Source organism: Spermophilus citellus, assembly GCF_964194105.1.
Source record: "Spermophilus citellus genome assembly, chromosome: 12".
Taxonomy (NCBI): Eukaryota; Metazoa; Chordata; class Mammalia; order Rodentia; family Sciuridae; genus Spermophilus; species Spermophilus citellus.
Genome location: NC_138198.1, coordinates 111,353,595 through 111,377,964, shown reverse-complemented (window position 1 = coordinate 111,377,964; position 24,370 = coordinate 111,353,595). Strand labels below are relative to the sequence as shown.

Below are 24,370 nucleotides of genomic sequence, written 5' to 3'. Positions count from 1 at the left end.
TGTTCACACAAATTTACGGAACATTCCCCCACCCCCACCTCCTATATTTGAAAGGGGCAGCTTTTCTGGGGTTTTCATCGGTCTTGGACTGGATAAGGTCAGAAATTAACATTTTGAGCCTGCTTCTTATCAAACAGTGGATGTGGAGATGCTTTGGTCAATGCAGAAAGCAACATTCATTTGGTTCTCCTTCCTCAGGTCTATGCTCCATCAGCAAGCACTGCCGACTACAATAGGGACTCGCCAGGCTACCCTTCCTCAAAGCCAGCAGCCAGCACTTTCCCCAGCTCCTTCTTCATGCAAGGTAAGGCGTTTCTGCATACCGGGGGAATCCACAGGGTTTTCAGATGTAGTGAATGGGACAAAACAGAACACAGAGAAGTGGGGAGACAAATGGAACTTCTTAGGACTGAATTACTTCAAAGTGAATTAATTAACCAAAACTTATTTATAAGACTTTTTTTTTTTTTTGAGGCTGTAACTTCTTGAGCAATAATGAGTGGAGGTAAAGTGAGTCTGCCTCACTCAGCGCTGAGGCTGCCATTGGAATTACAAGATGGCATTTTCACCATCCCCACGCCGGTTGTGTAGTTCAAAGTGTTGCAGCTTAGTCTCTGTTTTGAGCATCCTGGATTTAGTCGGGATTAAAACCACCTTTTAATTCCATTTAAAGGTGATGTGAACACTTAAGGTGAAGTGGCCCTGTCTAAAGGTTGGAATAGTCCATGGAGAAAACTCAATCCCAACATGCTAACTCATTTTGGATGAAAGGCACAACTTTTGAGGGGCCAGACAACAAATGTAGAAAAAATGTAGCTTCATGGTCAATAAACCATATTTGTTCTTCTACTTGTCCAGTCTATTTAATGAAAAGCAGATGGGTGTTGTGTCCCCCAGAGTATATTTATTGCCCCTGTAGAACAGCTCCTTTCTGCTGCCTTGGAAAGACTAAGGTGGTTAAAATGACAGCAGTTACTCTAAGAATGGACAGTTCAGAGGATGCAGCTCAGGGCTCCATCCCTGATTTTGCCCATGATACTTATTTTCAAAATGTAATGATCTTGTTGCCAACTTACCCTGAATTTAGATATAGAGTTTACCAAGCAGCCCTGTATGCAGAAACTTAACTTTTTTGCCTGGGTCGGAGCACTGTATTTAGAGTGTGTCTTGCTGAAGTGCCATGGGACTTCCCTCTTTATGCTACTCCAAGAAGTGCCAAGTCACAGGAAGAGAACGAGAATGTAGTTGGAGCAGAATGTTCCAGGGGAACAGCATGATATCTCACACAGATAACAGTGAGCACTCTCAAAATCTTCCTGATGAAAGGGGACTTATCTTCTTTCCCTTCAGAGTGTTCGCTTTCTTAGATGGCTAGTTCACATGTGAGATTCCATGGAAAATCTATAAAATTGAATGAAATGGGTCTCTTGGGAATAGAGAGAATTTGCTCCACACAATAATGGATTCTCATGTTCATGAGGATCCTTGATCTTCAAGATCCATCCTAGTTGAAACTCTCAAAGAGGCACAGCAGGTTGGTCATGACAAAGGGCTTACCACTTTTAGCTACAAATAGCAGCTGCCTCTGATCAGCTCCCCTCTCTGTAAGCGTGGGAGAAATTGAACTACAGGTGCTCACAGGTGTCAACTCAGGGATTCATCACTCCAAGTAGATTTTCATTGAGGAAAGTGACAGATTTCTTTGATCTGCCTGAAAAGTGTCTTGCTTGAACTATGCATGTTGTAGGGGAGTCCAGGTAGATCGAAACAGGAGGTGCCTTTTCGTAGCAACCCACACAAAATGTGGGGAACAAATTTGTTCTTCTGCATATGAACACCCACCCCCCCAAAAAAAAACAACAAAAAACTGAGTTGACATTTATGATGAGCACAATTAATTTGCACGCATCTAATTCTATTCTTCAAAACAACATTATGCCAAGATCATGGGATGTGATAAATATTAATTTACTGTGAAAAGCATAATTTATGTAAAATGTGTATTTATATAAGTCTGCACTGAGTAGAACATTCTGCGTTAACAATCCTGAATGTACTGCCCCCCATGCATCACACTGTCAGAATGTTTCAAAAGGCTCTTATTCAATGACATATATTCTCAATTTATTTGTCAAATGTGCCTTCTATTTAAAATGTTAGTGGTCTTCAACTTCATATTTGAATTTAGGGTGACATTTAAACTTCTGTAATCTGAGGACTCCGTCTAAAGCACATTGAATGATAACTTCTTAAAATTCCTGTGTTTTATATGACAAATCAGGAACGGTGGCATCATGATCCTGTCTCACACCAGCTTCCTTCAATAGAGGGATGCAATAGTACCCTGAGAATTTAGTGGTTAATATAATGCAATTAAGGCAAAAGATATTCGGAGATTGTCTAAGGCATATTTTAAACTTACTACTGTGGCCTCTTTATTTTTAACTTTAATTTCCATCTCCTCATTAAAACTCTAAAAGTTGTCAAAATCACAGACAAGATTTTGCTTCTTGGTTCTTGAAGAAAGAAATCTACCATCTCTTCCTGTCTGTTCTGAAACTTGTCCCGTCCTGAGATTCAAACTTCTGGGTTTAAACACTCAGTGAAAATCAGCTTCATGAAATACATTATCAGACTTAACTTGCCTATTACCTAAATTTTTAAAAGGCTTTGTTAAATAAAATGTTATGGGGAAATAACCATATTTCTGAGAACCAATTCCTGCTATCCATTTAGTACCCAGCTGATTTCCTGGTCTATATCCAGCACTTAATAATTTTTGTTTAACTATTGAAAGAATAGAAACCATGTATAAGGTCAGGGAATGGAAAGAATCTGTAGGACTGTTCTTAATCTGGTGTTCACAAAAGATGAATTTCATTGTAAAAGATATTCACATAGTTGCCATATAGTTTGAAACCTCTTTTTTGTTAATTTTTTTAATTTAAATATAACAGCAGAATGCATTACAATTCTTATTACACATATAGAGCACAATTTTTCATATCTCTGGTTGTATGCAAAGTATATTCACACCAATTCGTGTCTTCATACATGTACTTTGGATAATGATGATCATCATATTCCACCATCATTTCTAACCCCATATCCCCTCCCTTCCCCTCCCACCCCTCTGCCCTATCTAGAGTTCATCTATTCTTCCCATGTTCCCTCTCCCTACCGCCGAATGATAAGCACAATTAATTTGCACACATCTAATTCTCTTCTACATTCAGCATTTAGTTGAAACCTCTTCTTAACTTCTAAATAATTTTGTGAAATCCAGGGGTTCTCAAAATTCTCTATAGCATCGTATCTACCTCATGATATGATTGTACCCTTTGAATTGCTACTAAAGGTTGAAGACAGCTGTATACCTCTATACCAATAAAAACAACCATAACCTAGAGTCCTCTTCCCTACATATCATAATATAATTATAATATCAATTCTATTATGAATGTTACAAAAATAAAATCAAACCTTTTCAATCAGATGCTTTTTTTTTTTTTTTTACTTATTTCATTGTAGGCTTTTAAAACTTGTAAACGTGCCATCTCTATAATGTCTCAAGTATTTTATTTTTACCTCAAAGTTCAGGAACAATTTAATTTTGTAGTTGATTTTTACTAAAAAAAAAAAAAGTTGGGGGCATTGGTCAGAGATTTGTAAGAAATGTTTCTCCAGCATTCATTACCTTGCTGACTTAACGTAATGCTGCTGTAGAAACATGCTCTTTTACAGTTGAGCTCTTACTAAGAGCACTAACTTTGTGAAATGTTTCTGTTTGTTTGATAATGCAGAGCCTCTGGGGGGGGGGCGGGGGGGAATAATGATGACTGTCTTCTGATGTAATTAGCTAACCAACACCAAGATGAATACACAACAGGCGGTCATTTTCAAGTATATGAAAAACCCCTATTCTATAAGGCAAGGCTGAATGCCTCAGAAAAGTCATGGTTTCCTTTGTTCTTTACAGATGGCCATCACAGCAGTGACCCTTGGAGCTCCTCCAGTGGGATGAGTCAGCCTGGCTACGGAGGCATGTTGGGCAATTCTTCTCATATTCCACAGTCTAGCAGCTACTGCAGCCTGCATCCACATGAGCGTTTGGTAAGGTGGACTTTTGCAGGGATGGGGGGAACAGGGCTCCTGTGCGAAACCTCAGCCCTGTCTTCTCATGGGTGTGCACAGGACTCTGCAAATAAATGCAGCCGCGGCACATTCCCATTATTCTTACTGTTGTATGTTTTTCTGATGGAGACCTGACAGTCAGGTTACCTTTGGAAGCCCTCTAGATCCTCTTTGTCATTGTCCTCTTGTTTATTGTATTTCAATCTGTGCTTTCCTTATCATAGCCTCAGTTTCTTTTAAGAACACACAATCTATTCAAGTGAGGGATTTCAGCTGTGGTTCCTTTTCCTGTTTTGGTTCTCTGAGCTTTTCTAAGATATTCATCAGAGGACAGGGCCACTCAGTGACTTTGGAGTAGCTTGTATGCATCACATATGGGCATTTCCATGTCAACTTTGACCTGCCGTGGAGCATGCAAAGGAAAGACTTTGTATTTTCCAGGTTCTCCCATAAGTAACAGGAATACGGGGTTCCACATAGGACAGATTCCATTTTTCTACATTTCTGGTTTTTTTTTTTCCCCCCATATACCTCAGTCTGCCATGGATACTGCTCTGCTGTACTCCAGGTGGAAAGTGCTGGGCTATAAGATGTTAAGTCTGTCATTACTGAAAGTTTCCACTCTGTCCATGGTCTGTACTCTCATCCCTCCTAAAAAGAAATCTATTTATCCTAAGGAAGCAACTCAAATGACTGTTTATAGACTGAAAAATTACCACAGTCCAGAATCCACTTAGGAATTTAAGTCTACCATTAAGTGAAACAGAAGAGTCTTGGTTATGAATTAGTTTTGGGGTGCAAATCAGATGGGGCTCAAGTCCCTTGTGCAGTGATTTAGTGTTAAAAAAAATGTCTGGACCTCAAATCTACCAATGCAAAAGGACATGGCCAGTCCTGGTGCAGGTGGTACTTGCATCACCTCTCTTTCTGTCCCAGTTTGTACATTTTGTTCTCCTCATGTCCACATTTATGATTTTTCCTCTGATTTTTGTGGTCTTTCCTCTTGTGTTTAACTGCTTCACAGAGCAAAAAGGGGCCTTACATTCTACTCTCACAACCATAAAGACTCTAGAAGTTTATACTTCTGATATCCTTGGATGTGCATATTTAATTAGTCCTAGGGATGGAGGCATCACATGGTAGAGTAGCCTATGCATTCCTGAGGGGCCAATGGTAGAGAAGGAATTGGCCTTTTTGTCTCATCTCCCAAGTTCAAGTGTGTAAATCACAAACTATCTCACATTTTAGCCCATTTTCAGTAAAGAGCAGATGATTGGCTTTCAAATTTCCTCTTCTCCCACCTCCTACATAGAGGTATTGGAGTGAAAACTTATAGAAATATCAACTATTATTATACTAGAATTTCTTTTGGCTCTCATTTTTACTTCTCCACTATCATTTTCCACTTCTCTAGGAACCCATGAGCAAACCTAGCAAAGTTTTGATTACACATAGAAGTTGGGAGCCCTCTCTTCGTATGTTGGAATTTCCATCTTCTGAAAAAGCCGTCTATTTGATGTTTGTTTTCCTTCTTTCCTGTAATTTTTTTTCTTTCCTTTCCTGTCATGCTCTAGAGTTTTTGCAGTAGGTGATTTCATTTTAAAACCCAATTGACTCCATGGCTTGGGGAGGGGTATCTTTAAAATACACTCACATGCACCAAAAGTGTAATTTCAAAATAGAAACCAACTACAAAAACGTTTTAGTGACCCCAAACAATATTACCCACCAGGAAGAAAGATCATTTTGAAGAAACAACCCTAAAGACTGCATGAGAAGTCAAATTTGCAATGTCACTTATCCATCACAGAGCACAAGGTTTTCCTTCTTAACCTGATCAGTTAGCAGGTTTCAGAGAGTAAGGTTTTGTCTTAAAGAGTAAATGAGTAAAGTTTATGGGAAGATATTTTACTGAGTTTCCCCACTGAGAGTGGAGCTGTTGAATTATACACTAGTTGTCATTGTAATTTCAGTATTTAACCATATGAAAATCTCTTGGTGAAGTGACTTAAAGAATCTGAGGCTGACTGAGAATAATTTGAATATACCGTGGCAGTCAGTGTCTTTTCACTTGAAAATAGAAATAGTTCCTTATGATTTTAGTCTGTATCATTTGCCTAGTCTCATTCTGAATAAAGGGATGGTGGAAGAAAGAGAACTTTCTCTGGATTATGTTGGGGATAATTTGACCACGTATATATTATCTCTAAAGGTAAAATGTTTTAGAGACATTATTGCTATCATCACTTTATGCCATGTTATGATAGAATGTGTAATTACAAAGCTTGAAGTCCACGTGTTTCAATAGTGATTGTCAAGTCCTATTTTAAGCCTTTAAATCCCCTTTACAGCATCAGCCTGTGCCACAGGAGCCCACAGCTGATTACTATTGTTGCAGATGCACACACAAAATCACCCAGATGAATGGAGTTTGTGGTTAAGCTTTGGAATGGGTTGTTGCAGAAGATTTAAGTTTGGAGTGGCTTGGCAGAGTTTTTTTAAAAAATAGGATGGAGTCCTCACTGTCTGGCATGGTCTCTGCCCTGCAGAGTGAAATAATGTAGGAGATTTAAAATTTTAATATGATGAAATTTCTATTGTCTTTTACTTTTTGTAACATAAATCATTTGGCCCAGTGTTTCTCAATGAGGAGTGATTTTGGCCCTCTGGGAACCTTTGGCAATGTCTGGGGACATTTTTGTTGTTGTAGCTAGGAGGTAGGTGCTACTGCAATCTAGTGGGTAGAGGCCAGAGTTGTGGTAAATGTGATGCACAGGAGACCAGCATGGAAGATCAATAATGCCAAGGCCATGGAACCCTACCTTAGCCCAAAACATGATTTTATTTCTTAATATGTGCTACCAGTATTATATTTTTGTAATTTTTAGTTTATCAACCCAGAAGCTGATTAAAAAAAATCACCAAGCAAACATTTCCAACACTTGCTCTGTCAGGAGATTCTAAATACATTATCATGAGTATCAGAAGTAAAAAGAGCTGGGCGCGGTGGTGCACAACTGTAATCCCAGAGGCTCAGGAGGCTGAGATTGGAGGATGGCGAGTTCAAAGCCAGCCTCAGCAATGGTGAGGTGCTAAGCAGTTCAGTGAGACCCTGTATCTAAATAAAATACAAAATAGGGCTGGGGATGTGGCTCAGTGGTTGAGTGCCCCCTGAGTTCCATCCTCAGTACCATAAAAAAAAAAGTAAAAAATAAACAGTGGGCTTGGAAAGCCACAAGCGTTCACTTTATCATGTGCCCTTTGTGCCTTCGTAGCAAGCCGAACAGACAGTAATAGATGGACGAAGAGACTAAGAGAACCTCTTAGAGTTGATCTCTAAATCCTCTAAAAGAGACGTTACTCTCATATCACTAATGTTCTCTGTGGTGTGTTTATTATGTCTCTGAGTGACAGTAGTTTTCAAGATACTTTCACTGAAAAGTAATCTAGTCATAAATCTCATTAATTTCTTTCAGCATCTAATTTTCTGAATCTCTAAAAATAACTGATTTAACAGGATTGCATTAGTTTCCCCTATTAAAAATCTATGGGGATTAATTTTTTCTTTTTATTCTCTGAATTCAGTGGTTACTCTTTGTGTGTCAAATCACTGTCCATTTTATATAAAGGTCAAGGGGTCCAAAATCTCACTGATAAAATTATCCTTTCCCTGTGTCCTCTTCTGATTATAATATTATTTAATATTTTGTGTAATTCTATTCTTCTTTTTTAGGTTTTCACACACTTAGGACTGATTTATAGTTTGTCTCTTCTCCAAAATCTTAGCAAGGAATAGAGCTGTGTAGAAGTGAAGTCACACCATCTCATTTTCTTTTTTATTTCTTTTTCCACATTGTTCCTTTATACTTTATTATAGTCTTTAGCCCTAAAGCATAAGTAAATCTAACCTTGCTCTTTCAAGATTGGTGTCCCTTGGCCTGCCTAGTTTTCAGGTTAGCTTTGCTGCAGAATGGGCCCACTTTATTATTCTTAGAGAAAATTCCATGGACTACTTAGGAAATTCAAGTGTCAGGTAAAACGAGTAGCCTAAGGAATTTTTTGTTCAGGGAAAGAGTCCATGAACTGTAAAAGCTCAAAAGGCACTCTCAGGAACTTGGAGCAGTTTAAGCTTACCCTATGTATTCTTTCTCTGAAATCTTTTTTTTTTTCTTATTTCTTTTAACCAAGGATTAAACTCAGGGACAATTAACCACTGAGGCACATCTCCAGCCCTTTTTATTTAGACACGGGGTCTCGCTGAGTTGCTTAGACCCTCATTAAGTTGCTGAGGCTGGATTTGAACTCACAATCCTCCTGCCTTGACCTCCTGAGCTACTAGGATTGTAGGCATGCATCACCATGCCTACTTCTCTAAAGTCTTTTAAGTTGGACTATTTTAGATGTGCAGGGGTAATATTTTCAAAGACATCCATGTATCATTGGTGAATGCAGCTCTAAAATGTAGATTGATTTTCTAGACCATTTAGTTTTCTCTCAAATACGCCATGATCTTAAGCTTTTGTTTATTAAACTGTAATAGCAAACTACTCCTTGAACCTACAGTGTCATTGTGTGTTGGCACTCAGCCATAAGTTGTGACATGCAGAGACCCCCAACTTCATTCTCCTTCAAGAGTTGGAAATGGACTTGAAAGAGCCTGAGTGACAGGCAACATAGGATTGAGCGTTAAATGGCACAGTTGCATTAGGAACTCCTAGAAGGGAAGAGACCATGGCAGAGCTAGAAGTCATAAGGCAATCAGTCTTCCAGGAAGAGCAGAACTCAGAGTGGTTCTCAAAATCAAGAGGGAACCACCAAGACACTAGATTCTCTCCTTCTGAGCAAATGTTGTACCCTTAAGCATCCCTGAATATCAGCATTATATTTGATGGCTAATTTAAAATTAAATAATTTTCACAGCATCTCCAATAATATTATAATCCATAGTCCTTGGAAAGATAATTACATACAAGGAAATAGTTTATTTCATCTTAAATATTTTTCGTTTACAACACATTCAATACCTTTTTATCTTGAAAAGAAAAATAGGCTGGAAAGAATTCAAGTCAAAATCCATCATTCTCAGTTCAGATTGGCTCAGGTTCACTCAGGACAGCCACTGGGAGAGGCCTTTCCATGTTGATACTTGGGGAGAGAGATAAGCATAAGTGCTTTTTAAATTCTTGTCCTTCACTATTTTATTCTTGTTGCTGAGATTCAGAAGGATAATCCACTTTGACAGGAATATTTGAAACTGGTTACTCTTTGCCATTTAGTGTTCAGAAGGTTTGATGAAGTATAATGTAAATCTGTGGCTCTTACTATTTGTTTTATGTGTTATTCAGTGAAATCAGTTCAACTCTACCAAAAGGCCATGAAAATAACAGGAGAAATGGTATTTTATGTGGCTGAAGTCTTGGAGATGATTTTGAACCATGACTTGTAGACTTAGAGATTGGGATCATTTTTCGGTGTCCTGTGTTGCCATGGTCCACCTCAACATTTGATGCAAACCCAAACCAACTGTGCTGTCTGTGTATTTTGTTATTTGAAAAATGAAAGCTGTCAGGCCTAAGCAAGATGTGTGCTTACCTATTTTGTAATTCTGAAAGCTTATCTCCATTGCAGAATGGAGAGTTTTGAAAGAAGTATTAGAAAACACACTCACTAAGTATCTTGTGATTGAATGTGGCTCCTTTCTCTCCTTGCTCTAGAGCTATCCATCACACTCCTCAGCAGACATCAATTCCAGTCTTCCTCCGATGTCCACTTTCCACCGTAGTGGCACAAACCACTACAGCACCTCCTCCTGCACGCCTCCTGCCAACGGGACAGACAGTATCATGGGTGAGTCCGTGTCAGGGTTGATAATGCCGGGCCGCTCTTTACCCATAGAACTGAACAGCAGGCAAGCGACAGAGACTTGTCACCCAACGGAATGGACAGACAAGTGAATCAAACAGAAATAATCACTGGCTTGATCATAGCCATGGTTTTGGTCCTAAGAAACTGAAATCTGGCTTCTCTGTCCATTAGAAGACATTACGTTTAACAAGGGTTTAAGTAGACCCAAACTCACTCGCTTCTCACGCTCTCGGTGAACAAAGTGAACCCCTCTTAAGACCAGCCATGGAAGACAGGTGAGGAAAGGGGCCGGAATAACTCTTAACAGTTGTCATTTGCCACTTCCCAGATCCATTTCTCTGCTAAGTCCTTAGCCATGACGGTGACACCCTCCTCCTGTGAAATGGCTCAGGTGACTCTTGATAGCCAGGTGCGCTCAGGCCTCTGGAGAATGTGGCATAATGGAGTGCTTCCGGCAGGAGAGAGAGAAGATGGCTGGCATTAGAAGGCCAGAAAGGACTGGCTACTCCTGTGTAATGAGTTAAGGGCCAAGAAGATTGTCCCTGATTGTCATGACTTGCCTTGTGGTCCTCGCCTTCAAGTACTCTCCTCCTGAGAGAAAATCTAGGCAGGGGGTCCCGCTACCCTAGAGGGAGGCAGCTGCCACTCCTGGATCTGCCCCGACGGCTTCCATCCACATGGGCAGCGAGCTCCACCTTGGCATTACCCGCCCTCCTTGAAACCTGACTTCCTTGGCCACTACTCCCTCTGGTTCTAGTTCAGTCCACACTTCCCTTGGCCTCACAATCATTCCCAGAGGGTCACTAATGAGAATACTCTAGAATCTGTTTTTGAGAGAACATTGTGTGACAGAATAATGCTGCTATTTATCCTTCTTAGTTCTTGACAGTTTTTTCCTTTTTTTTTTTTTTTTTTTTTGATGGTCTGTAGAACTTTTGGAAGTGGTGTGAATCACTTATGTGGGAGCGTTTTTTTGATGAAGGAGATGCATTTTGAAATGTTGCAAATATAATTTCTGCCTAAATAATACCTTCTCTGCTTATTCGGTAAATTATTTCACTCTTGGGGTGATCCACCTAGCAGCCCTCCACCATCATGCCTCACTGAGAAGCCAGTTTAGGAAAGAGTTTCCATTTTCGTGACTTAATAATAAAACTTCTAGGAGTATGTTACACCATTTTGACCTTGGAGAGCTCTGGACAGAGGTCACATGGGGAAGTTTCTTAGCTCTCAGTGCACTTTTGGCAGATTTGAAAAACAAGAAGAAAGAAAAGTGCAGAACTGAAAGAGAGAGAAAAGCATATTTCACTTCAGTGCGGTTTGACAAATGGAAAGCCCCTTTCTGCTCTCATGAGATCTGGTTATAAAGGAGAATGACCAGTCATTCATCCTCTTACATGACAGATTTCCTGTCTACTTGTGGTTTGAGTAATTTTCTTTTTTAGGAAGGTATGAAGGTGGAGCAGACCCTTGAGTTGAGGAATACATACTTAGGCTCTGTTAAAAAAAAAAAAAGTAGATTAATCTGCAAAACAATCTTCCTGGTGGGAAAGGCACTATGACTTAGGAAGAAAGAGATATTATTCGATCATGTACATCATCCTTGGTGAGCTCTGGGCAGCTTAGCCACAGGCACAGTGGGAGTGAGATCTACTTGGTTTCAGCTGGTGCCTCATCATGAGCTTGTCAATGCACAGGACTGTCCTCTCAGTGGGTCTAGGTCCAGTGGAGCCATGTGCGGCTTCTGCATTTTTAGTATGGGTTCAACTTGTTAGAGACTACAGAACCCTGCTAAGGGTCTAGAAAGTAATAAAGAGATCTAATTTGAAAAGAGGAAAGTATAGGGTTTTTGAAAGCCAGAAAAGGAATTTTTAGGAAAGTTATTACATGAAATATCTCACAATAATGCATGTACTTGTCAAAATCCATTAGCAGAATATGAAAAAGTTTATAATCTTTTAGGATGTAAGTAGCTATGACAGTTCAGCTTTTTGGAGGAATAGGCTACCATTAATTTGCGTAAATGCAGAAAGCACTTTAAGGTTCCTAGAATTCTAGAATGTTCTCCCTTAAAAATAACATGTCCTCCAATTCTTTAAGTACAAAGAAAATTAAGGATGATGATAAGCCTTCGTACTGTTCAGTCTTCCCAAGGATCATGTTTCTTCCCACTTCAGTTTTCTTAGACTTCAGTTTGGTTTTTAGTGGGTGGTTGAAGGCAGCAATGGTACCATGTCTGTATGACAAGAAAAGAAGCTTTCTCTTCTGGTGTTAGTGATACTTCACTAACAAACTGTATGGATTAATAGGATACATCTGTAGACTTTTGAAAATATTTGGCGTACATTCACTCATTCTGAAATGCAGGAAATAAAGAAATATTACGTTGCCTATATCTCAAAGAACAAACAGAGCTAATTAAATAATTGGTAAATAGGGAACACATAGCCTGACACATGTTTGAGATTACACACATGATTCTGTAGAAAATAACTGTAAGCAATACTAATGTCATAAGAATGGGGCTCAAACACTAACACATGGATGTCACATTTTTCAAGTTTTCTTGGTAAAAAGTTGCAAGGCAGTTCGATCCTTTTGAATGCACAGCATTGATGTCTCAGGAAGTGGCCTTCTCAATTCAGAAGACCAGGTCTGCGTCTCAGTTTCATGTAGCAGTGTGCTTCTTAGTGGTCAGCAGTTGTCCTGAAATGAGAGTAGTCTAGCCCAGGCCTATAGAGTGAGACTGGTGCTCTGGAACCATCAGACAGTAACCTCTCTGGAACTGCACACTGAATTCTTGTCCATCTTATGCATTTCACAGAGGAAAAGTGCTCACTGAGGTTTGGGGTAGTTTGTTATTTGTTTTGCTTAGAAGAAGTGACCATTGTTTCGTGGTTTTATTTTTCTCTTGTCTTTTAATCCCCAGTATTGTTTTTTTGAGAAACCTTTAGGAAGTAATCAAACTTAGATTATATTAATGAGAGGGTTTTATTTTTAAATGATGCATTCATTCATGAATCAATGAGAGAATTGAAGACTGAAATATTTTATTTGTGACATGCAGTCTACTCTCAAACCTTGTTAGCAAACTCTAGAGATGATTTTACCCATTTCTGAATTGAAAGAGGGTCTTAAGTACCCTGGAATTATATGAAAGTGATAGGTAGAACACAGCACAGATTCACAGTAGCTCAGCTGGTGTAGCACCCCATTAAGGAGAGAAGCTTTTAAGTTACCAGCATTAGAGCCTTCAACTTGATTCCTAAAACCCTTCTAATGTTGTGCTGCTGGTATATCTCAAAAGCAGAGTAGTCTAATTCCTGTGCATGTGAGCATACAGACAGAGGAGGAAAGTTAATAAATTATTAGTACAAGCTAGAGAGAACAGAAATGACTACAGGAAAGTAGCCACGTGCATTTTGCTATCCACGTATTTCCTTCCTAACTGCCGTATGTAGCCCTTCCTGACCAGAAGTAAGAGGACCCTTGACTATAGTCCAGTCCACTGAAACTTTTCAAGCTGAGAGCCTCTGAGCACTCTTTCCAGCTCCCCACTGGGAGTTGCCATCTGTGTACATTCATAGAATGTACCCCTTGTGGCTTGGGGCTCAACATCCTCCCTTCCCCTTGGAAGGAATCGGGCATGTAACTAACATAATGGATATAATAACTATTGTTGTTTTATTAGTCTTCCACTGGCCCGCTTCCTAATGCAAGATATTTCCTATGTTTTCAAAGCTCAAACCAAGTAGTGTTGAAGGAACAGACTACCAAGATTGATTTAATACACCATGTGCTGAAGATTACTCTGAACTATCTAGCTGGATCATGAATTAATCTGGCTAACAACTTTCACTTCTAATGACATGTTTGTATGACATGATGCATTTTAGGATGTGACTTTCTAGTGTAAACATTGTGTCCCTTTTCCCTGGAGGACCTGGTTTCACAGTCATTTTATGATTAGTCACATAACATTCACTTTGTATTTTACAAGGATCTTGAGCCTTCAGATACAGTTGGGTGATGACCAGGCACAGAGTAACAGAGTAATGTGAGTCGTATCCAGCAGCATCATATTGGGTGTTTGGTAGTTAGAGACCACCAAGGCAGAACAACAAGCCAGTCTCATTTAAGTCCTCTTCACCGTTTCCTGCACATGGTCACAAGCGCGCCCCCCACCCCCACCCCCGTATTCATTCCTTGGAATCCTTCCTACTCCATATTCTAGCATTGCAGACCATATTCGAGTTTTTCTTCTACAAATGCCATAGTAGCAGGAGTGCTGGAAACATTCCCCTTTTGCTCATCTTCACAGACAAGCTCAGGGCATCGTAATGCTGCTCCTACTGGTTTTATGACATAAGGGTCACTCGGACACAGTTCAGAGAAACTTCAGGCTAAAGCAGTTGTCCTCGCTAAGGCAAACACACCACGGATTGCACTTCTTGTTCCTTTGATGTCTTCATGATGTTCCTGGCCTCAGGTTATGAGTGTGCAATAAAAGGGAAACACATTTTCCAAATTCTGATTTTTTTCAGAACTTGATCCCCAGGCACCACTCATCCCAGTGTTTTGTTTCGGGTGTGTTCTGAAGGGAATTGCCACTTCCCCAAAGCGAAGGCCAAGACAGAGGGTGGTCCAGCACGCAGCCCGGCTCCGAGGCCCTGCTTGCCGCTTCATCTTCCAGCCGGCCACAGCACCTGTGATCTGTCCCACTGAACAATTCTTGGGTGGCTGGCAGTGTCGAATCCTCCTACAAAATTACAGTTCCTCTTCATAACTGCTCATCTCCCATCCATATTTACCTTGCCACTCGATTCAGAGGCAGATTATTTTTTCTCTTGAGCAAGAGAAATCGATTAGAACCAAACTAATGCAAGGAATCTATACAGCCCTTCCCAAGTCAAGGCCATATTTCTGTGACAGGGGCATTTGGGTAATTGCTGATGATATAAGTTGACCAAAACTTGGGCCTGGAGAGTAATCAGGTACTGATATAGTAAAGCTGAAAATGTAAATTTAATACATGTTTTGCTAAACATGATTCATTTGTTGGAGGAAGAGGAGGAGGGGAAAAATTGGACCATTTGAGATTAGAAGTATATTCCTTTTCTGATTCCGTATGCCCTTTGATATGTCCATCATACACAAAAAAGAGAAATCTCTTAAGAGAAGGACCCATTTCACTTAACATGTTCAGGGAATCTTGAACATGTGACCCCTCCAGGGTGTCCTGGAACAGAACAAAAGGCATTCCCAGGGAGAGGGTGAACTGGCCCCAGTAAACTTCTTTGAAATTTAAGCCCTGGGGTTTGGTGGTCCAGCTGTTGCAAGGTAACATGGCCTCATGTTAAAAAATACTCTGTTCTTATAGTGACTTCCATGAGTAGCCTTTGTAGTTTTCTGAAACATTTTCATGACAAGATGAGGTAAGGAGCTGGTTCTATTTCTGGTACTACTTCCTGAGTCTTAGTATCTCTGTTTATAAAACCGACACTAAGAGAAAGCTTAGTTAGAAAGGTGTACTGCTATAAGAAATCATAACAGGAATATCTTATCTCTTCTAAAGTACAATTTTGTGTGATATATAATTTATTTTGTAAAATTCTTTAAATTATTTTTATTTGTTTTCAATTCTTCCTGTTTGGTTTCATGAATTTTCTTTTAAAAAGTTCATAATTCTCATTTTTAAATTGTTCAAAGGAAGAATTGATCTTTTAAAATTTAAGCCCTTTTGAAAACTACTTCTGTGGCAAATTTTTATCTGTAATTAAAACAATAGCTTGGGTTTTTTTTTTGTTTTTTTTTTTTTTGGTGTAGGTTCTTTGTTAGATAAGGTGATCCCCCCATCCCCCATCCCCAGCGTGGCTCTAAATGTACACTTCATGAAGATCTGTATTCATATCAAACAGATATCACAAATTATTTTCATTGCTCACTCTAATTTTTTTTGGGGGGGTGAGGGGTACCAGGGATTGAACTCAGGGGAGCACAACCACTGAGCCATATCCACAGCCGTATTTTTTGTATGTTATTTAGAGACAGGGTCTCACTGAGTTGTTTAGCATCTCACCACTGTTGCTGAGGCTGGCTCTGAACTCAGGATCCACCTGCTTCAGCCTCCCTCCTCAGCCTCCCAAGCAGCTGGGATAATAATAAAAAGATAATGTTACTTACAGAGGAGGGAAAAGAAGACAATTTTCCTTTCCCAGATACCATGATAATAAATGCAAAATACTACTAGTGCTGTCTGTGTCTTCAGATCTTCATTATATTTTATTCAGAAATGCGTTTAGGTTTTAGTTTTATTTTGGCATTAAGTCCTCTACTGCTGAGCTACATTCCCAGCCCTTTTGGTTTTATTTTTTATTTTGAGACAGGGTCTCACTAAGTTATTGAGAAGCCTAGCTGAATTGCTGAGACTGATCTCCAACTTGCCACCCTCCTGCCTCAGCCTCCCAAGTCACTGGGATTACAGGCATGCACCACTGAGCTCCATGGCTGTGTTTAGTTTTTAAAGAACTTACACAGAAATTCTTCTCATTTTCTCACTAGATATAATTTCATTTATCTTTCATCTTATATTAAAATTTTGAATATGCTTGATTTCTGTTTAGATTTCTTCCACTAGCCCAGTTCTAGGATGCCATTCCCTGATTTCAAGAAATTTCTTACATGTATGATCTTGAGTACTAATAATTCATGTAGTTTTAATATCATAAAGATATTGTGTCCATCTACAACTAAAACAATTTAAAAAAAAAAGATGATGGAACTGACGTGCAACATCTAAATATGTAAATGTGAGAAGCAGAACTTAACTATGCTGAACAGAGGCCAGGAGAAATGAAATCAGGACCTGGAGAAGCACAGGATTTGACCCTTGAAGGTCTGGCTACACCGTTGCATGTTACAGGTCAGGGAGAGGATGAGGCCTGCTGGTCCCAAAAAGGTCTCTCTGGTTCACTGGTACAGCTGGGAAAATGTTTTAGATTACACAAGTGTGCGGTGAAATTCTGCTTAAGTCATAAGCATATTCAAGATTTCCTTTTTTCATTTCACCAAACAGTGAGAACATCTTCCCCTGGAAATTGCATAGGTTTTGTTTGAGTACTATGCCCCTTTGCTTGGATTGAAGTCTTAATACACACAACATGCCCCGAGTTCTAGGCATCGTTTTAATCCTCAGGGGCATTTTTAAAACATGAGGAATTATCACATTATTGGCACCTGGGGGACTTGGCTTCTCTGCTTTGCCCACCCTGGCTCACCCATTTTACCATTTAGTCTTAAACACAAGTTACCTTCAGAAGGTGCATGTTAAATAGAGCTGGCTTTCATTTATACACTGGGGTATATGCCTTGTATTATACTATCCTTTGTTAATTCACTTTGTAGATAAAATATCAATGTTTAAGGTGGTAGAAAAGCTTTATGACTTATTTTATCTCTAGAATTTGAGAACATATTGACTTTTAGTAGCATAACAGTCAAATATTTTTTTAATGTGAACATGGATTTAAGTGTGTGAAAAACATGTTATTTAAAGTATTCAAAATATTTTCTCTCCTTGTTAACTGGACCAGTTATAAATTCTTTTATTGTTGATTTTGCTTCATTCAGCTGTGGAGCACTCAGAGGAAAACCCCATTTTGCTGGGTATCAGGTTTTTCTTTATTCGAAAAGAGGTGTAAATTATTCATAAAGGTAATTCAATTTGATATTTAAAAATATATAAAGAAAAGCTGGATTTGGGGGACTTGAGTGTCCTGGAAGTGCTGCCTACACCTTAGCAATATCCACCACATGTTGGCATGCAACTGGTCACCAGCAACCACTCCTAACCAACAAGAGGGAAAGTAATAGCAACTAAAACACTTTGTCTTTAAACCAAGGTGTCAGGTTTATATTTTATCTGTAAAAAAAAATGTAACATGAATATATTTGACATCTACCTCAGCAAACAAATTAATGCTAATTAAAGATTAATGTGTTGTAATTAGCATTAAAAATGCAATTAAATTGTGAGTAAATGGACCAGGAATAGAAAATTGTTAGACGTCTCACTGCCTGGTTTTCATATTCTGCCTTTTGTTTTTGCAGCAAATAGAGGAAGCGGGGCAGCAGGCAGCTCCCAGACTGGAGACGCTCTGGGGAAAGCACTTGCTTCGGTGAGGAAATATTGACTTTGGACTCCACGCGTACCATTGTAGCAGGATGAACTTTAATCAGAAGTGGACATTTGGAATTTTAGAAAATGAATGGCAAATATCTTTGATTTTTTGGAAAATGTTAGCTGTCCTGCATAATGACCATTGGAAAAGTTGAGGGGGCGCGGTTTTGTGTCCTGTCCGTGGCTGGTCTCTACCATCTTGTTTTCTCACAGTGTTGGCTAAGCTAGAGTGTTCACTTATTGATCTGGGGATATTCTCTGAGCCTTTCAGTTTCTAGATTTCCTATGTAGATTTCTTTTTATTTTCTAAAGTCATATGGTGCTCACTGACCAATAATGCTAGCTTTGCCAGGATAGTTCTAAAACACTTTGGAATAGGCATTTTAAAAAAAATGAGGAATCATCACATTATTGGCACCTGGGGGACTTGGCTTCTCTGCTTTGCCCACCCACTACTAGGAAGACAGAATTAAATGGTTCTCTTCCTGGATGCTCCCCAGTGACAAAATGGCACACCTTATTTGACCGAGGAACTATACCTGATATTTTGGTCAAAAGCTAAACATTATCAGTTGCAAATATAAGTGGAGGTTATCTCTGGTTGCTTTTTTCCTAACCATTGGGATTGTAAAATAAATCCAACTTATATTAACATTGTGTCCTAAGTAAAAGTGCTTATTTAATCTGGGCCTTCTATAGCTTTGGAATCAGAATGCCCTAATTATAATGAAAGGCATTGGAGGTAAAACCTTAGAAATGATACTGTCTAACCTCTCATTTTGTAGAAGAAGGTGTTACATTTTGCATTTCAGAGTATTGGTACTATAGTTGATGCTTACATGTATTTGGTAACTTGTAATATTTAAATGAATGGCATTGGTAGCTTTGTAGTTTTAAAAACTGTTAATTGTTTATTCCTAATAAATGAAGGATTTTTTTTTCTTTCTTACTATTTAAGATCTATTCTCCAGATCACACTAACAACAGCTTTTCATCAAATCCTTCAACTCCTGTTGGCTCTCCTCCTTCTCTCTCAGGTACTGTATCTTAAATCATATTTCATCCTAGTAACAATTTTTGAGAATGATTTCCCTTTTATACATTTGCTGTAGCAGATAGAAATTCACTCCCCTCCTCCATCCCAAAACCAAAAACATCACAGACAAATAAAACAGGATGGGAGAGACAGATTACAATATGACAGTACATTTACGTCCAAAATCTTTCTTAAAAATTAGATGATCCTTTTAGACTACAGAGGCACATGAAAAATTTATTTCTTAAACTTTTCTTAGCTCTGCCAAAGACTCCCAACAGCAGAATAATATATTCCAACAAAACATTTCAGATGGAAAAAACTTGGTTAATATAATTGTAAATATGAATATAGACTATTTAGTCATCAAATGTAGGCTACTTACACAGATCATTTCCTGTAGACATTTCAGCCTTTCCAAATTATTCCCTCTTTAAAATATGTGCCATTGGAATATTTGAGAGAAACTATAATTTTGTAAATAAATTGTGAAACAATTTTTTTGGAGCATAGGAGATGTTTGCCTCTAAAATTAACATGAAATATGGCTTCAAAATAAATAATTATAAGTTGAAGGATATGTCAGTAAGTCATTTAACGTTTCAGAGATACATTTAAAAGACTTAATATCTTTCCTGTATAAGCGCATCTAGAAAATCTTACCTGATACCTGTCTCACCCTGGAAAAAGACAGATGGCTTCCAAACAAAACTAAATCACATGCATTCCTGACTGAAAACTGACAGGCAAGGGATCTACTATGAATTTTAGTAGGTCAGTTTTCAGTAATCCACTGTAATCCATAGTGGATCCCTTGCCTAAAAGTTGCATCCTCGAACCCTGTTTTATCCCCTATATGCAATGTTCATATGGCCCATTATAAATTGGGTTCCCTGGTAGAGAATGGAAAGTTTCAGATTGTTGCAGAACTTTCCTAAGTAATGACTGCGACTAAGATGCGATTTCATATCAGCTATTTCCAAGCCCCCATGATAGGGGAGGGTCACAGAATAAGAAAAGGGATGGGTAACTGCATTCTGACATCCATGTGTCTAAAAAAGCCAAGTTGAAACTGAAAGAAATAAAGATAATCGTAAGAGGATCATGAAGTATTATTCCCCATGGCAAAAATGGAAAGTGAAGTTCGGTGGTGTTGTACTCTTCTAGTTCTACACCAGATTCTTAGGCTCTGAAAAATGATCTCTTATGCAGTGTCTAGAACCAGAGAAGGATTGGGTAGAAAGCACTCGAGGCCATAGGGATAGAGCATCTGAGTTGATGGAGTGCCTCACTCCCCATTTCAAACAAAGCAACTCTAATTCCCTGAGTTCTAATTTAGAAAAAACAAACAAGCATGCAAACAATGTTCTCAGGTTTTAAACTGTAAGAACAACTAATTTAGTCTAATGCCCAGTTCTATGGATATGTGTACCAAGGCCCTTAGATGGGTGGTGTAACTCAGTGGTAGAGCACTTTCGCCTAGAATGAGAGAGGCCCTGGGTTCAATTCCCACTATCCTTGAAAGGAAGGAAGGGAGGAAGAGAAGGAGGGAGGGAGGAAGGAAGAGAAGGAGGATGGGTGGGCAAGGGCAAGCAACTTGCCAAGGTTATGCCATTAGCGATAGATAGTAATGTCAGAGCTCCTACACTGTGGCTCGCTTCTAGCTTATTAGGGATAGATAGTAATGTCAGAGCTCCTACACTGTGGCTCGCTTCTAGCTTATGGTGGGACCAGAAAGTCAGCATGCGTAATCTTTCAGGGGACTAGCACACGTGCCTGCAGCCTGTGCAGCCTGTTCTAGGTGGAAGGCACAGAAACAAGGCTGCAGATGCCACTTTCTGGGTCCTGGAAATGCATCCTGGGAAGACCACGTGCTGGGGAGAAAGAACTTTTATGAAGATATAAATAAGGGGACAGATTGCTATTTTCACACTGACGGCTCTGTCCAAATTCTGTCAAGAAAAGTAATTGAACAAAATATTCTATTTTTGTTTAGCATAAAAATACACAGGCATACCCAGAAAAGACAGGAAGAATGGATTTTGAAAGTGCTAACAGCATTGGGGCATGAGATTTCAGTGAGATCATAGCTATTAGTTTTTTCTTTTTTTGAATTATGTATTTTCTGAGCTTTGTACCCTAAATACATGTTAAATTTAAAATTGGTTTTTATTTATTTTGCAGGTTAGACATAGAATATGTATTCTTTTAATTTTTTTTTTTTTTTTTTTTTTTTTTAGTTGTTGATGGACACAATACCTGTACTTTTTTTTTTTTTTAATGTGGTGCCAAGGATAGAATGTAGTGCCTCACACATGGTAGGCAAGTGCTCTACCACTGAGCTGTAACCACAGCCCATTCTAATAAGAATCTTTCTTTACCATCAGGTTTTGTGAATAGTAATATGTTTATTTTCTTCAAGAGAAAATATTAGTTGTTACTATTGAATGGAGTTTGAAAATTTCTGTTTAGTGGATTTTTTTCTAAGTAGTCTAATTCTTTTTAAATGTTTCCAAGAGGCTCAGGGCTCTAAGTTTAATCCCCAGGTTCCCAGCCCCCCCCCAAAAAAAAAATGTTCCTAAAGAATAATCTCATTTCATAGGTCACTTTATATAGGTGTGTGTGTCACAATACCTTTATTTATTTATTTTTATGTGGTACTGAGGATCAAAGTCAGTGCCTCACACATGCAAGGCAAATGCTCTACCACTGAGCTACAATGCCAACCCATAGATCACGTAAAACAAATAGCACAGGTGCTTTCCATTGATGAGGGGCTTTTGGTTGAGCATAAACTAGCCTTGCATAAAGATCTAACAGCCCCTCCTCCTGTGTACCCTTAAAAGTACTCTATAGTAACTGATTTCTTCTACCAGGAGCCTTTCCAGCTGAAATTAAGACTCCATTAAATGTTCTCTTCTAGAAGGAACTGAGGGTCCATGTAGAGTCTACATGTTTTACATTTCAAGGGTTTTCCTGGGCTAGGGAAGCAGCTCAGTGGCCTAATGTGCACATAGGCCCTGAGTTTACGCCCCAGCATGGCAAAAGAAAGGATGAAAGGAAGAAAGAAAATGTTTTGCTTGCACAGCATTCTGGTCTGAGAAGTTCACATGTAGTTACCTTATTGTTTAAGAGAACATCAGCATCAAAGGGCTATTTTTTAAAAATACATTCAGTTGATTATTAAGTTGATATGAATCTAATTTTAATTCTCATTGTACTATCAGCAGGCACTGCTGTTTGGTCAAGAAATGGAGGTCAGGCCTCATCATCTCCCAATTATGAAGGACCCTTGCACTCCTTGGTAAGTCTCATCTGCTTCTCTCCAGCCACTTTCCAATCCAGTTTTTCCTTTCCATCTACTTCACATTCCAAGATGCTCCTTGTTGCCGATCACTGTGAATATAGGTCAATGTTACGCACACCAGCTTGATTACAGCCAGTCATTAGACTGCTTGTTTATGTCTGTCAGTGGTTACCTGGATACTACCACAGTGCAAGGCCCAGGGTGCTGAGCATCTAGGACCAAAGAAGAGACTCAGAATCCCAGCAGGATAATGACCTCTACCCCCATGGTTGGGAGAGACCCCTGCCCGTGATTAAATAACTTCCCTGCCATCAACCAGCTATCGCTCCTGCTCAGCCACACGGCTAGAGCACTCAAAGATTCTTGCTGCCTCTACTTTGTTTCCCAGAATAACAGGTTTATAGGAGGTTTCCTCTTAACCTCTGAATAAGAGACCTACTGTTTATTTCCTCATTCACTGTGGTTCTCATAGGAATTCAGTAATATTGTTAATAGTACAGAAGTGCCTACTCTTCAGGAGGAAATAGCTGAACATTTCCATGGGAATAATTCGTACTATAAATACTCATGATGATTCAGTGTCTGACACTTTAGTCTTCCTCAACTCTTGGTGGATGGGGCTGGAAATACACATGCAGCCACCCTGATCCATGCAGTATCTGGTCTTGACGTGAGTCAGATGGGGAGGGTAGCCAGAAGTGGGGCAAGCCCATTAGTCCTTCAAAGCTGATTTTTCCTTTTTTTCCTGAAAATTTCTAGATGAAACAGAAGGCATGGATTTCCCTAACTTAGTGTTATCTTGTCAGTGTTTCTGTGTCTTCCCTCTCTGCTCCCTCTTTAAGGAAAATCGAAAGATGAAAACACAAAGATGGATTCCCTCCTTCATGGTGCTCTTCTCCTTGCTGGAGTGTCTGAATCATCCAGCTATGCATTTTAGCCAATAAAGGGAACCACACACAGAGATAGCATGTGCACTACCAACCCATTGATTAGCAGTCTACACCTAAATAATGCATAGCTGTTTTAAGAGTTTGCCTCCTTCAGTCATTCTCCAGGACCCAACCATCCAAACCAGGCTTTTTCCAGCTTTAGAACTCTAAGGCTATTTATAGTTCTGGACTACAGCTTCCATTCCTTATGGATCTGAATGCTCAGAGGGGCTTCAGAAGTAGAAACTCTTCTTTCTCTCTACTAGGAGAGCCAGCATTAGGATAGGCACATGTCTGTCTTTTCATGCTTACATTTACACTCAGAAGTATGTTTTATCATTCCCATTTCTATAAATTAAAAAACTCAGGCTCAGAGCTGGGACTCTAGCTCAGTTGGTACAGCCCTTACCTAGCTAGCACGTGTGAAGCACTAGGTTCAATCCTCAGCCAGAAATATAAAATAAAGGTATGATGTCCATCTCTATAAAAACTATTTAAAAATGAAACTCAGGCTCGGAGAAGGTTAGTGACTTTTCCCAGGTCAAATAGTAGCAGAGTTAGCAGTCTCAGGAGATAGTTTAACTCCCAAGCCCACCGAATCAAAATGCTCTGTACCATAGACTAACTCCATTAGACACACATTCTTCCTGTCGATATAGAATAATTAGAAATTGCTTTTCTCATGCCGTAGAACTGGCCCATCTGTTTGCCCAGCACATGAGGAATCAGAATAGATCATAGCTTGATGCGGTACAGAGCAGCACAAGGTTTAAAGTCCAGAACTCTTGATTCCAACCCCGACTTTATGTTTCCTAGCAGTATGACACTGAGGAATTAATTCACTTCTTTTCTTTGAGCCTCTTTTTACCCTCTGTATGAAAGGGATATTAATGTCTTTCTGTCTGTAGTACCCATGAGCA

At 39.3% G+C, this 24,370-nt stretch overlaps 1 protein-coding gene across 16 annotated transcripts in view; it reads left to right on the top strand.

Annotated features, from left to right (window-relative positions):
* The window catches only part of TCF4 (transcription factor 4), a 349,860-nt gene that overhangs the window by 293,435 nt on the left and 32,055 nt on the right, over positions 1–24,370 (top strand). For 13 of the 16 annotated variants that reach the window (XM_081263392.1, XM_081263400.1, XM_081263399.1 and 10 more), the window contains 6 exons: positions 199–304; positions 3,980–4,113; positions 9,849–9,981; positions 18,109–18,176; positions 19,137–19,215; positions 22,442–22,518. In XM_081263392.1, the coding sequence (XP_081119518.1) occupies positions 199–304; positions 3,980–4,113; positions 9,849–9,981; positions 18,109–18,176; positions 19,137–19,215; positions 22,442–22,518 (597 nt within the window). The remainder of the gene's footprint in view (positions 1–198; positions 305–3,979; positions 4,114–9,848; positions 9,982–18,108; positions 18,177–19,136; positions 19,216–22,441; positions 22,519–24,370) is intronic. The other 3 variants (XM_081263405.1, XM_081263402.1, XM_081263398.1) reach the window with 1 other exon arrangement.